Raw genomic sequence first — 14,445 nt, 5'->3', positions numbered from 1 at the left:
CATGTATCTGTGGGCATTCCATGACAGGGCCATGATATGTAGGTTAAGTGCGCTTTGCATGGTCATATAAATGATTCTATTAAAAATAATGATGTCTTAAGATCCCCTCAAGCTAATCCACCCTTTACTTTGAGCTTTCTACTTTTCACTTTATTAGCCTACTCAGAGAACATTAGGAAAAGTAACCATGGCAGAGAGCTACTGACAATGAAATCTCTGACATTTGGACATGTCTTTGCTCACTTAAGGTCAACTATTGGTTTTCTGAACAAAATCATCTTCTCCTTCACTGAGCAGGGGACCAGTATGACTGTTAGCCTTTGTCTAGGACGATGCCTGATGGAAAAATGATCTCATGTTGGTACATAAAGAGTGGGTGAAAGAACCTATCAACAATGGCCCTATTGCTTAGATGGTAGTAAATTATATGCAAATTCTGCTTAGTAGATTAGAGTTCTAGATTGCACTCCCAGAGTCTATATCCTACATCCCATATTTTTCATGGAGTTATTTCTCACATGACTTTGCTTCTAATAAGCTCATTTCAGTTCCTATGCCTAAGGTTTCCTTGCGAATCCATGTTTTCTCACTGCTATTGTAAATACCATTCCAAGATTGGTACTATGTTTCATATTGGGTTTCCATATTATTCAATTTACCTATCAACTCAAAGGTCATGTGCTGAGCCCATGATAAGTGGGAGCTACTCTACTAATTGCTGAGACAAAGAAAAAGGGGACCCAGCCCTGCCTTAACTATCAAGGGAGAGACTCGTCAAGGGAAATCTTTGATGATGTGATTGAGTAAGTGGGAAGACTTAGCCCATTTGAAAGAAGTTCCAGCTAAGTATCCTGAAAATTTGAGTTCTGAAAAGTGGGTAGGCAATAGTTAGGGGAAGATACAATCAAAAGCATGAAGAAAAGAGTTTTCAAGGCAGAGAAAGTGGAATGTATGTTTGAAAGAATGGAAGGTTGGTGCTTTGAAAAATAGCTATGCCTTTAATGTGCCTCTGTGACTTATATGTGTTCTATTTCTTACTTGATTTAAATCAGCAGATTTGGGCATGACCTGATTAATGAGATTCATGGGAATAAGCCTACCTCTAGTCGAATGAAGTTATTTGTTGAGTGAACTCATGCACATCATTTGCTATTTGGCAAAGCAGAAAACTATGAGATTTGGTGCGTATCGGCATTCAGCACCCTCATATACCCCACTCAGAGCTGTGTATTGATCTTGGGTGATTGGCACTTCTGTTAAATTCCCTACCAGCCCAAATTTCAAAGAAAGAAGACATTCATCCCTCAACTTTTTTTCACCTGTGTACAGGGATTCACACACGATCTTTTACTTTTTGATCTTTTAACATAAATAAAAATTATGATAAATATTATAACAAAACCCAGATTAACCCAGAATTTTACAATTGTTAATATTTTATTGGTTTTTCTTCTAGTTCCAAATTGAGAAGAAATGTAATGTTAGGAATATAACTCCAGTCCTCCATAGCCATTGTCCCAGTCACATTCTAAGATCCCCAGAAGACAACTGTTGTGAGTTTGGTATGCGCCCTTCCTTCCACTTTGGTTCACATATTCTTAGATACACATATATATATATCCACAAACCATTTATAGACTGTGAGTGCATGTGTGTGTGTGAGATTATTGTTAATTTTGTCTTATGGAGTATTGCAAGCATGTACAAAATAGAATAATGAAATGAAAACTCACATAGCCAGCACTTACCTGCAGGACCAACATTCATCAATATCCTCACTCATTCACTTAGCTCTCATATATCCTCAATTATTTTGAAGCAAATTGGAACCATAATATTTCCTCAGTGCATATTTTACTGTGTATTTCTAAATAATAGTGACTAAATATTAAGTCTAAAGTCTAAATAATAGTGACTTTTTAAACACACAGCTATAATTATCACAACTGAAAGTAAAAAATAATTCCTTATGATAAATATCCAATTTTATTTCCCCCTGATTGTCTTCCAATATTTATTATACAGTTTGTTGGAATCAGGGTCCATGTAAGCCCCATTGTTTGGAATTGATCGCTATGTCACTTGAGTGTCTTTAAAGTTATAGGTCTTCTTCCCATTATATTCTAGCTACTTATTTGTTTTAAAATGCCTGACATGTGTTCTGTTTTTCCCTACAGTTTGGAATTTATTGATTTTATTAATGTGGAGACTTTTTAAAATTGAAGTATAGTTAACATATATTATTATATTAGTTTCAGGTGTACAACACAATGATTCAACAACTATGTACATTAGGCAGTGCTTAGCTCCAGAGGTGTAGCGACCATCTGTTACCATATAGCATTAATACATCCTACTTCTGCATGGTGGACTTTCTATCACCATGACTTATTTATTATACCTGGAAGTTTGTACCTCTTAATATCCTTCAACTATTTTGCCTGGCCCTCCACTCCCGTCCCCTTTGGCAACCACCAGTTTGTTCTCTGCATTTATGAATCTATTTCTGTTTTTATTTATTTATTTGTTCGTTCATTTTTTTTTTAGATTTCACATATATGTGAAATTATATGGTATTTGTCTTTCTCTGTCTGACTTACTTTTCTTAGCATAACACCCTCCAGGTCCATCAATATTGTTGCAAATGGCAAGATTTCATTCTTCTTTATGGCTGAGTAATATTCCATTATATTTATATGTGTGTGTGTGTGTATATGTATACATACCACATCTTCCTTATCCATTTGTCTCTTGATGGCCACTGAGGTTGCTTCCATATGTTGGCTATTATAAATAATGCTAAAATAACCATAGGAGTACATATATCTTTTCAAATTATTGTTTTCATTTTCTTTGGGTAAATATTCCAATAGTGGAATTATTTTCTTTGGGTAAATATTCCAATAGTGGAATTATTGGGTCATGTGGTATTTCTCTTTTTAATTTCTTGAGGAACCTCCATACTGGTTTCCACAGTGACCACACCGATTTACATTCTCACCAACAGTGAATGAGGATTTGCCTTTTTCTATGCATGGAGAGGCATTTACCATATTCTTCTATCCCTATTTCCTAAGAATGGGTAATTACATTTAGAGGTTTGATGAAATGCAGGTTTGTTATTTTGAGCATGACTTCCTTACAGGTGGTTTTGTACTTCTTCAAGAGATGTCTGCTGTCTGGTGGTCCCTTTTTGTTCAGTAGCTGTAATTGATGGCCACTTCCTAGACACATTATTTCTTCAGGAGATATAAAATGGTGCTCCCTTAATCATTTCTTCTTACTTTATCTATTGACTATGCATGTTTGATTTTTTTTTTTTTTGGTGTCTGATGTCATATTGTAGATATTCTGATGCATTTTATTTTAACTGTCATTGCTGATGAAGAAATATTTAACGGATTCCTTATAACATCTATATGATGTTCCATTTTATAGCTCTTTGACTATTTACCATTGGCTATTTAGGTTGTTTTAAAGTTTTTACTGATACAAACAAAACTGCAGGGAACTTCTGGGTAATAATCTTGTGGTGCTCATAAACCAGAGTTTCCTCAGAAGATGAATGCTTAGATCTTATTTTCTGTTCATTTTCAGTTTTACTAGATGATGCCAAGTTTTTATGCACTTTTCCCAAATCCTTGTCAATACAAAATATTGTTAGACTATTTTTGCTCTCTTTGTTATTTTAAACTTTACTTCCAGAATAAACAATACGTTTTATTTTTTATTGACCATTCAGATATTCTTCTGCACACATTGCCTTTTAATATGCCTTGAACATTTTGGCTTTGATATGTTATCTTTTAGAAATCATAGTGATTTCTAGAGCTCCTCTGTGTAGCCAAGTACATAATCTTTGATCAATAGGGATGTTGCAGATGTTTTCTTGCCCACCCCATTACCATCTTTGTGTGTGTGTGTGTGTGTGTGTGTGTGTGTGTGTAAAGGTATATATTTTTTATTTTACTGACGAAAGAAAATCTAGCACAGTGTTTAGAACTATGAAAATGATAGTGTGAGACTATCTGAATTCGGACCACAGCTGTAGAACTGCCTAGCTGTGGAACCCTAACCCAATTAACTTGATGTCTCTGTACCTAAATATTTGCATACATAAAACGATAGCAAAAAGGGCATCTACTGCTGTTCCTTCTGCTTAATTTTGCTGTGAATTTAAAACTGCTACAAAAAATAAACTTTATTAAAAGGAGTAAAACAGAAGTATCTTCCTTGTGGGTTTACTGTGAAGACCTAATGAGACAGACAGGCTTTTTTGACAGTGCCTCACACATGTAAGTGCTCCTTTAAAATTAGCTGTTGTTGGGGTGCCTGGGTGCCTTAGCCGGTTAAACATCTGACTCTTGATTTCCACTCAGGTGATGATCTCAGTGTTGTGAGATCAAGTCCCACATCAGGTTCTGTGCTGGGTGTGGAGCCTGTTTAAGATTCTCTCTCTCCTTCTGTCCCTCTCCCCTGCTCTTAAAAATAAATAAATAAATAAAATTAGCTATTGTTTTATTTTCAAATATAAAGTTTATCACAGTTAAGTTTATTTTTTCTTGAATGGTTTTGGATCACTTGGACCTTTTAAGGCATCTTTCTTCTCTTTTTTTTCCTTCAGTTTTCTGCTTCTGGAAAGGAATGTGGTATTTACTATCATTGTTGTAAAATAATAATGGAAGAAACACTTATCTTTATCTAGTGCTTTCTATGTGACAGACACAATGCTGGACTCTGTATACATTTTATATAATTCATTGTACATAATAACGCAGCATGATTATCACTCCATTTAGAGGTAATGACATAGAAGCTTAGAAAGATTTAAAAACAGCCAGCAAATAAGAGCAGCAACATTTGAGACTATATCTTAACCATTGTTACTTCCTACTTGGAGGGAAAGAAGAAGGATTAGACTTGCTGTCATATATTATAGCTACAAGAACCTAGAACTGGGATGTGGAGAATTGGTTTGTTGTGCCTTTTCTACTCCTGGTAGAAACATCTCTGGGCTTTAGTGGGCTTGTCAATAGAATCAGAAGGCAAAATCTAATCACTCAGATTCTTTCCAGTTCTAAGAGACTCTGGTTCTTAATAAAAGTTGCACCCATATAGATGATCTGGGCAGGGCTATTTAAAACTGTGACAACCTAAATATCCAACAACAGAGAATAAGCTAAGTAAATTATGGTACAATTATTTAATGAAATATTATGCCACCATTTAATTGGTAAATATGAAAACTGATGTTTAAATGTAAGTATTTTTATGATACACTGTTAAATAAAAAAAGAGAAAGTATACTATATTATGCTTACAACTATGCAAAGATATGCATTCAAAAATATAAAGATGTACAATGGTTGTGTAATAAAGAATTTAGCTATCTTTGTCCTCAGTTTTTAAATTTTATGTAACCTCTAGAATCTTGGAATTTCCTGAGTGATGAGAGGCTTTGTGAATCATGCCCACCTTGGATCACACCTGAGTTTATGCTAATGAGATGACTCGGGATGGAGGTCAGTCACCAGGAAGACTAACCATGTGATTAGAGGATTGGGCTTTGAGCAGGTAATACCAGTCTGGACCTCCAAGAAGGGGAAAGGGGCTAGAGATTGAGTTCATTCACTTTGCCAGTGTTTCAGTCAGTCATGCATGTGTAATGAAACCCCAATGAAAATTCCAGAGAGCAAGGTTTGGGGCAGATTTCTTAGCTATGAGGTTTTGGGAAGGGGAATGATGCATCCTAATTTCTTGGGGAAGGGACATGGAAGCTCCATTTTCAGGATTCTACCAGATCTCACCCTCTGGGACTCTCCGTTTGGTTGGTCCTGATTTATATCCTTTGTAATAAAAACTTGAACCATAGGTATAATGTTTTCTTGAGTCCTGTTAATCATTCTAGCAAGTTATCAAACCTGTAGGAGTCGTGGTAACCCCCAGATTTACAACCACATTGTCAGAAGTGCAGGTGGCTTGGGGACTCCCAAATTTGTGCCTCCATTCTTGGAACCTTCTAGATTGCTGAACATGTTCTATGTTTATTGGGATGGTGATAGCATGGAAGTATGCACAGGTTTAAAAAGTCAACTAATTATGTACTTAAGATGTATACACTTTTTAATATAAGTTATATGTCCACTTAAAAGTTAAAGAAAAAGATCAACATTGCACATGTTTCAAATGAACAAATTTGTTGTAGGCTTGGGATAATTAGGAATTTTTATTAGTGTGTTCTAATGTGTGAATGTAATATAAACTCAGATTTTTCTAACTCATAGTTGATGTAGTAAAGCCACCAGGGCCTCAACCCAGTGTCACCTAATACTAGAGTCACAAATGTCCAGGACAATGGGTATCACAAAGCTTGATGGTGGTACCTGAGGGAGACAGGGGGCAGAGTGGGAGGTTGTGCATCTCAGCTGGCTCTGCCACTTAGTAGTTGTGTGATAGTAGGCAAGGGACAGTGAGAGTATCTCAGTAAGTTGATAGGATGGAAATGATGCTGATAACCATAAAAACACTCAGTAAATTCCTGTGAGTGTAACCTTTAGAGTTATCGTTACTGGCCATTGTTACATAGAAATACCAGCTGGAAGAGACAACCTTTATATTTCTGAACTTCTAAACTTCTGGCATTTCAGTTTTTATTCTTTGATTTTAAAACTGAAAGACACAATAATAATAGGAACAGAAAGAGAGAAAGTCTCTTAGAACAGGAAAGGTAAACTCCAGGCTAACCTCCATCCTCAGAAAATACAATGGGCATCCTAGAGAAGGGAATCTTGGACTGTAGCTGTCCCTTGTATACTCATTTACAAATCAATTTAGCAGAATGCCCAGAGGAGATGTGAGGGAAAAGCAAGACCTGAGATAGAAATGCAAAGATCCTTAAGCTTGAAATGAAGAAAAACATATTCATTTGGCTTTAAATAAGGCCATAGGCTAAGTTTGAAATTGAATTTTAGGCTAGAGTTTGGGTCAGCATTTCAATAGGTAGTGTATCATTCTTACTTTTGTTTGTTTGGGGGGCTGGATAATGTATTTAGAATACCCCACTTCAGAAATTAGATAAATATGTATTACAATATTAGGAAGATTTTACCATTTAATTTAGTTAATTCCGGGCTGCCTGAGTTAAGCGAAATGTATCGAAGCTTTTATGGATCTGATTTCTCTGTGTTACATTTTTAATTTGGTGTCTTTACTTTCTTTTGAAGGCTTTACATTTCATTCATATTCTTATGTTGGTTTATATTACTGGATCATTATTTTCCAAACTGTATGCACTGAACTAGGGTGCTAAATTTAAAAACAAAGAAAACCAAAGTTTTGGTTAAATTATTTTAGAAATTATTTATTCAAAACAGATGTTTTTATTACGTAAGGTCGTCTCAGAGAATTTAATATTTTATTGTGTGCTGTGAAAGACTAGGCTGTACTATCCAGGTTTCCTGCAATTTATTTGACCCAAGAACACTTTTTTCCTACCTACACCCATTGGCATCACTTGAGACTGATTTTGTGGAAAAACTCCTAATAATGTGTGTGTATTGGTGTGTGTGTTTGTCCCCTTGATTGATAATAGATGCTACTTTTAGTTACATACCATGTGATATCATTTAATTAACTACATAACAATAGAAGTGGTTATTATTGAGATTTTGTCCTTTCATGATTCTTTGTTGTAACTGGTTTTACTTATACTTGTAGATGTATATATTAGAGAGGTGAATATGATTCATGCTCATTAATAAAAGTATTAAGCTTACCATTTCATTGTACTGGATTTCTAAAATGATAAGGAGAATTACTTTTGTTGGTGTAACTATAGTTTGTTACATCCATCTTCGAAATATAATTCAGTTAAGTGGGTGTTTTTTTTTAAGTATACTGGGAAATAAAATTGTCTCTGAAGAAAAATACAATACTTTGCATCTTGAAATTTGATTTTTACACTAACAGTGATCAGAGCATCATTCAATGCAAATAAAATAATTAAATCTAGAGAATATGCCACATTTGCATTAAGTGTCTAGTTCCAAAACACCTCCTACACAAATTTGGATTGAATATGGTCACTGCTTTCCCAGTGTTCCTGAAAGACCAAAATAATATGCTGCTCACTAATATATGATACAAATTCAGCACTATTCATTTTCAGAGAACATCTTTAATATAAATGCATAATTTATTCTTATTTTATAGTATCATTATAAGAGGACTTCTTATAATAACCCATTCCTAAATGGGTTATAGACATAATTCACCTTATCCCCAAATAGAAATGGTTCCCATTTATGCACCGAGCAGATGCAGTAGCATATGATGAAGCAACTACCTCTGAGTCAGTGACCTCTTTCTGCTTTTAATATTTCTTTAGCTTTTGGCTAAAAGGCAAATTATCCCCTAGTGTTCCCTGTGATTGTTATCCAAGCAGCATTGTGATGGCATCTTTAAAGAAGTTATAAAAGTGATCCGGGGAAGCAAAATGAAGGCTATTGGAGTATCCCAGAGTCGCACAGTTGTGTGGCTCTTGGCTTTCTCAAGCCTCTGCATCTTCCGCGGGGCTCTAAGGAAATGGGGGTGAGATGGGATTGAGGCAGTTTTGGAAGATTAGCTGGGGTAGAGGTAAGGGACTTAAAAGAAAAATATATAAAGAGAAAAGAACTGTATACTATGGCTTGTGACTTTTCATACTATTATTCATACTACTGACAGTAGGTCTAGTCTAAGAAAGAGAATGTAATTTTAAATTAGTTTTTAATGTCTGAATTAAGATGCCAAACTGAATTTAGGAATGAGCTTTAGACTGTGTGTTAAGACTTGAAAAGGTGATACAATTTATTGGAGGCAATTCACATATTCATCAGCTGACAAATGGATAAACACATTGTCATTTATCCATACAAAGAAATACTACTGGGCAATAAGAAGGAATAAGTTACTGATTCACGCAACAGCATGGATGAATCTTAAAAGAATTAATCTGAATAAAAATGTCAGGCACAAAAAAACACACATGCTCTGTGATTCCTTTATATGAACTTGAAGAAAGGGCAAAAATATAGTGACAGAAAGCAGACCAGTGATTTCAGAAGTGGGGTGTAGGAGTCAGGTGTTGAGAGGGACAGTAGGAAACCTTCCCAGATGATGGAAATGTTTTGTGTAATATTACTACTGTGCGTATTTGCCAAAGCTCATCAAATTCTACACCTAACATTGCTAAATTTTATTACATATAAATTATACCTAACTAAAACTAGTTTTAAAAAGTATGATATGATTTTTAAAAGTATGATAAAATTCATTAGTAAGGAGAGAGGGGTTCCTAGTATTTACTAATACTTGGAAGTGGCCAGAAAAATAAAGGATAGCTGAGTTTCCTCCTGAATCAGGGAAAAGATTAACATCAAATAAAAAATGTCAAGTGATGATGGAAGGTAAAAATGATTACACCCATGAGTTCTTCTTGATCATTGTAACTGTTTAATATATAAACCACCTAGCCTAGTGCTTAGCACATAGAAGACACTTTTAATAAATACTGAGTGCATTATTTTTATTGTGCATTAGGAGTGCCTAGACAACCTAATAGAAATTGTGACTATGTAGACAGAAGCTTCCTCCTACTTACTATGAAGACAACCTATCAATGAACTGGTTCTGATAATTTGAAATACACAAGAGGTGGAATTTATCAATGACTTGTTTAGGGTAATTAATAAACTACAATGTATCAAAGAGGCTGAATATCAGAGCATCATTTCACAGACACATTCTTGGCTTTTTTTTTTTTTTTTTTTGAGTGTCGTATTATTTCTGAGCTATCCAAACCCATTGTGAGAACTCTCAGAAGAACTTGATGTCTGATGAGAGTTAAAGTTCTGAACTTTGCAGGCATTCAACAGAAGTCATGGCCATATAGTGTAATGTTTGATTTATTTGAAATGTTTCTTGGCCATGTGAGAAATTAGTCGTGTGCCAACAATGATTATAGGAGTGTGAGGCTCTGATCTTCATGCGCGCTGTGAGAGAGAAGATATAATAGCCAACATTTATTGACACTATAATGTGCTTAGCACTAGGTAGATTTCACAATTAGGTAGATTTATGAATTATCACTTTTGAACCTCATCACCACCTTAGGAGACACAGATAAGCAAAGACGTTGCACCAGTATTAAGAAGCAGATCAAAATTTTTATCTGACTCCAACAGTTGAGAACCGATGTGGACGGTAGGACAAAGCTGGTGAGTTTTATCAGAGCCAAGTTGCTGACATTATGTCTTTGGAGTCACTTGACCTATCCTGGGAATATGGGATGGAGAAAGATAAACTGGTTTGGTCCAGACTCTCTGAACCTCAAATAGTAAGTCCATAGGAGAGCAGGCTATATTAAATGGTCATAAATGATTTTTGAATGAATAGATAGCTCCATGCATTTGAATTCTTAGAAAGTAAGATTTGTATACCATATTCTTAACACAGAAAAGATAACCAAAAGTAGCATAAGGTTAATGTTGGATTATGGCGCATAATTTATTCTCAGAACTACTCATCTGACCAAGTCTACTTATAAGTCCATTTTGGGGCAGTGGCATAGACACACTTCTGTGTAAGATTGCTGGCATTTGCAATAATTTGAGTTTTGATAAACCTTTAATTATATTTTAGGATTATCAAACTGAGACAATTGTTGATTGAAAATGAGAAAAACAGTTAGTATGCAGACTCTAATGGGTACTTTTATCATTTTCTTATCATACTGAGCTTTGAGCTTATTGTCTATTTTCCAAGAAAGTAGATATGCTGTTTCCTAGAATAAAAATGTTTTTTATAATGTGAGCAGTAGATTCAAGCTGTACAGATTGGCTCTTTAATGAAATAGGCAACATTCCAATGGAACTGACAAGCTTTATTTCTATTTGTTGTATTTTCTTTCTCATTACAGATGGACCCGATTCAGAAAGCTGTAATAAATCATACATTCGGGGTTCCTCTTCCTCATCGAAGAAAGCAAATCATATCATGCAACATTTGCCAGTTGAGATTTAATTCCGATGTAAGTTTACCGTTTAGTATTCACTGAAAAAAAAAATGTATTATGCTGTTCTAATCTTGCAGAAGAGATTTCTTAAACATTTTTCTCCAATAACTGAGAGTGTCAAAATTCAAAGATAACATTTTAACTCCTTATGTTCTTTAATTTTGGAGTTTATTTTATTATGTTTGGTTGTTTACTATGGAAACATATACATTACCAGTATTTTATACTTGCAGTTTAATGGTATATCTCTCTCTATATATTTTTGGTCTCTTGGTAATGTTAAAATTTAGGTAATACACTTTCCCTTTGGGGAATAGTCAAATTTAGGACCAAGACTTTTAATAAATTATGCCTCTAATATAAGTCCCAAATTATCTTTCAAGGCCAACATTTTGCTGTGTAATTTTTTAAGTCTGCCTTGGTGGTCCCCAATTCCAGACCAGCCCTTGTGTCCTTAGTGATGTTTGTGTTAGAGTTCTCGAGTTATTACCCTAGAAGTAGTGGCAGTTTAATAGGGAGTCTTAAAGATCTCAAAGCACTCAAGCCCCTGATGAATAAATCTTAAGTGGAGAAAATGACAGTCAGGAGACATTTGTGGACCTGACCAGTGCTTGGCAAATTATTTGCAGAGAGTCACTCATATCTTCCATACCTTTCTAAGGATCACAAAATCTCTGGATTCATCACAGTGAAGCTCATTTTGGCTTGTGATCAATGTGAAAAATACTCCCTGCCTTCCCCAACCTCCTTTGGTGTGGAGTTGGTCCTGAGAGGTACAGAAAAGAGAAGGAGTTTTGGTTTGGAAGGACTAGGAAGAGAATACTGCTGAAGTATATATATTCTAGGCAAACAGAGGACCCCATCCTGTCAAAGTGGCCCGACATCCGTGGTGCCATTATCTTGCCCTAAGTGGATGTGCAGTGTGGAGAAGACCAGAACGATCTGGATTCTGGAGATTGTTAGGCCTTCCAATATTTAATCTTTCTAGGCAAGTAGGTCCTTTAGGTGCTCTGGTAATGAGGAGAGCATGTGAGGTAGTCATGCATAGAAAAGAGATGTAACAAATAAACTGTCTTTTATAAACAAATAAATTCCTTCTGTGAGACCATCTCATTTTGTATAAGGATTGCTATGGTCTTATGAAGTCATACCTATTAGTACAATCATCAGGTAGTTTCATTTCTTCTGTTGGCTTAAAAAAGAGTAGACTGCCTGCATAACACCTAAACAGTATTTGCTGGTATAAAAAGAGAATACACTGAACATATAGCATTTTATTTAAAGAGAGGTTTTTGGTTTTTGTTTTGTTTTTATTGTTTGTTTTTCAATACTGAGTGCTTTGATTTGATTTGGATTTTAAGAAAGTTGTCATAGTTTATTAAGAAAAAATCTTTTCAACTGATAAATGTCATATAATAATCTCTTTCAGTTAAAAAAAAAAAGTCCTCTTGACCTGTACATTAGAGTTCTGAACTCAATACTTGTGATTTTGATCATTTCTAAACATTTAGTGAACAATCATATAGTTCTGTAATTGCTGTTTTAAGTCAATCTTTCTTGATTTCTTTCCTTCTTAAATCTTATTGATATTTCACTTTGGAACTGATCAGATAATAATACAAAAGTCTCCCAGGAGCCGTGCTGTCAGCTCCTAACATCTAACGGGGGTTATTTCAATATCTCCTCCTGCCAACAATTTCACTGTCAATATTTTCTCCTCTGTGTTAAGTGAAAATCCTGTAAACTGGGAATCAGAAAGAGACCTCAAGCTCATTGCACCCAATTTCCCGCTAAATCTAAGAAAACCATCTGCCACATCTAGGCTAGGTCCTTGGTTGGTGATCTCCAGCTATGGGTCACTCACCACTTCAAGAAAATAGTCTCTCTCTCTTTTTTTCTTCCTTCCTTCCTTCCTTCCTTTCTTTCTTTCTTTCTTTCTTCCTTTCTTTTGAGTGTTTCTAATCCTGTTGATATTAAAGTCATGCTTAAGGTCTTCAGAATTATTACCAGCTATGCATTAACAATAACATACAGAAAATTTATGTCTTTTATAAAATGTAATCTTGTTTTGTTTCCTTGATAAGAGAGAATAGCAATTTATTTTGCTAATGAAATTTCAAGTTGATATAGAAATCAGTATGTGTTTATCGGGCACAGTTGCTTCTCATTCTCACAATTGTGCTTTCAGGTGTGTGTGGCATGTGGTACATGGAAACTGGCCTAGGTATTTGGAGAATTTAGACTAATTGGTCTGAGTCATAATGGTTACCGCATTAATCTTCAATTACTGCTGTAATAAATCATGGCAAACTTAGTAGTTTAAAACAACATAAATGTATTATCTTATCTTTCTGGAGGTGAAAGTCAGAAATGGGTTTCACTGGTCTAAAATCACATTGTCGGAAGGCTTATGTTCCTTCTGGAGGCTCCAGGGAAGAATTCAGTTCCTTGCCTTTCTTTTCTTTTTTTTTTTTTAATATTTTTATTTATTTATTTGACAGACAGAGATCACAAGTAGGCAGAGAGACAGGCAGAGAGAGAAGGAGGGGAAACAGGCTCCCTGCTGAGCAGAGAGCCTGATGCGGGGCTCGATCCCAGGACCCTGGGACCATGACCTGAGCCAAAGGCAGAGGTTTAACCCACTGAGCCACCCAGGCGCCCCAGTTCCTTGCCTTTCTTATCCAGCTTCTAGAGGCTACCCTTTTGCTCATGACTCCCTTCCATCGTTAGAGCAAGCAATGGCCAGTAGAATCCTTCTCACATTGAATGACTCGGACCCTCACTCTTCTGCCTCCCTCTTCCAAATTTAGGGACCCTTGTGATCACAGTGAATTCATCTGGATGATCCAGGATAACTTCTCTATTTTAAAATCAGCTAATTAGCAACCTAATTCCGTCTACTAACTTAATCCCCCTTTGTCATATAATGTAGCATACTCATAGTTTCCAGGGATTAGGTCTTAAATATCATTATCCTGCCTGCTACAGATACTCATTTGGATGTTTGGCTTAGATTTGAACTGAATTTTATGACCACTTGAATTTATCAGATAATTACCCAGTATAGCTTCATTGCTCTATATAAACTGGACACGTGTGAATTCATTGCTTGTTTTTTATCTTGAATCTCAAATGAAAATTCACTATGCAGTGCTAATTTTTAAAATTGCAATTTAAAAAAATGTAAAAACCCAATGTTATTAAATTTATAAATGACATGGCAACACTTTACCTATGATTTATAAACAAAATATAATTTTTGTAAAGTTGAAGTACAGGAGCAGAAATTCCTTTAGAGACTTAAGAAAATGTCTCTGTAGCATTCTTATGTCAATAAGGGGAACTAATGTTCTGGAAATATGAGATTCGTTTATGAGTGATGGGTCATGTCC

General features: G+C 35.3%; 1 protein-coding gene across 1 annotated transcript in view; it reads left to right on the top strand.

The window, feature by feature from the left end:
- ZNF385D (zinc finger protein 385D) overlaps positions 1–14,445 on the top strand; it is a 288,510-nt gene that overhangs the window by 162,912 nt on the left and 111,153 nt on the right. Inside the window, exon 3 of the mRNA XM_080824317.1 lies at positions 10,958–11,068. Within this exon, the coding sequence (XP_080680443.1) occupies positions 10,958–11,068 (111 nt within the window). The remainder of the gene's footprint in view (positions 1–10,957; positions 11,069–14,445) is intronic.

Source organism: Martes martes (genome assembly GCF_963455335.1).
Source record: "Martes martes genome assembly, chromosome: 1".
In the NCBI taxonomy this organism is placed as follows: domain Eukaryota; kingdom Metazoa; phylum Chordata; class Mammalia; order Carnivora; family Mustelidae; genus Martes; species Martes martes.
The sequence above is the reverse complement of the archived record's forward strand: the minus strand, read 5'-3'. Positions and strand labels throughout refer to the sequence as shown.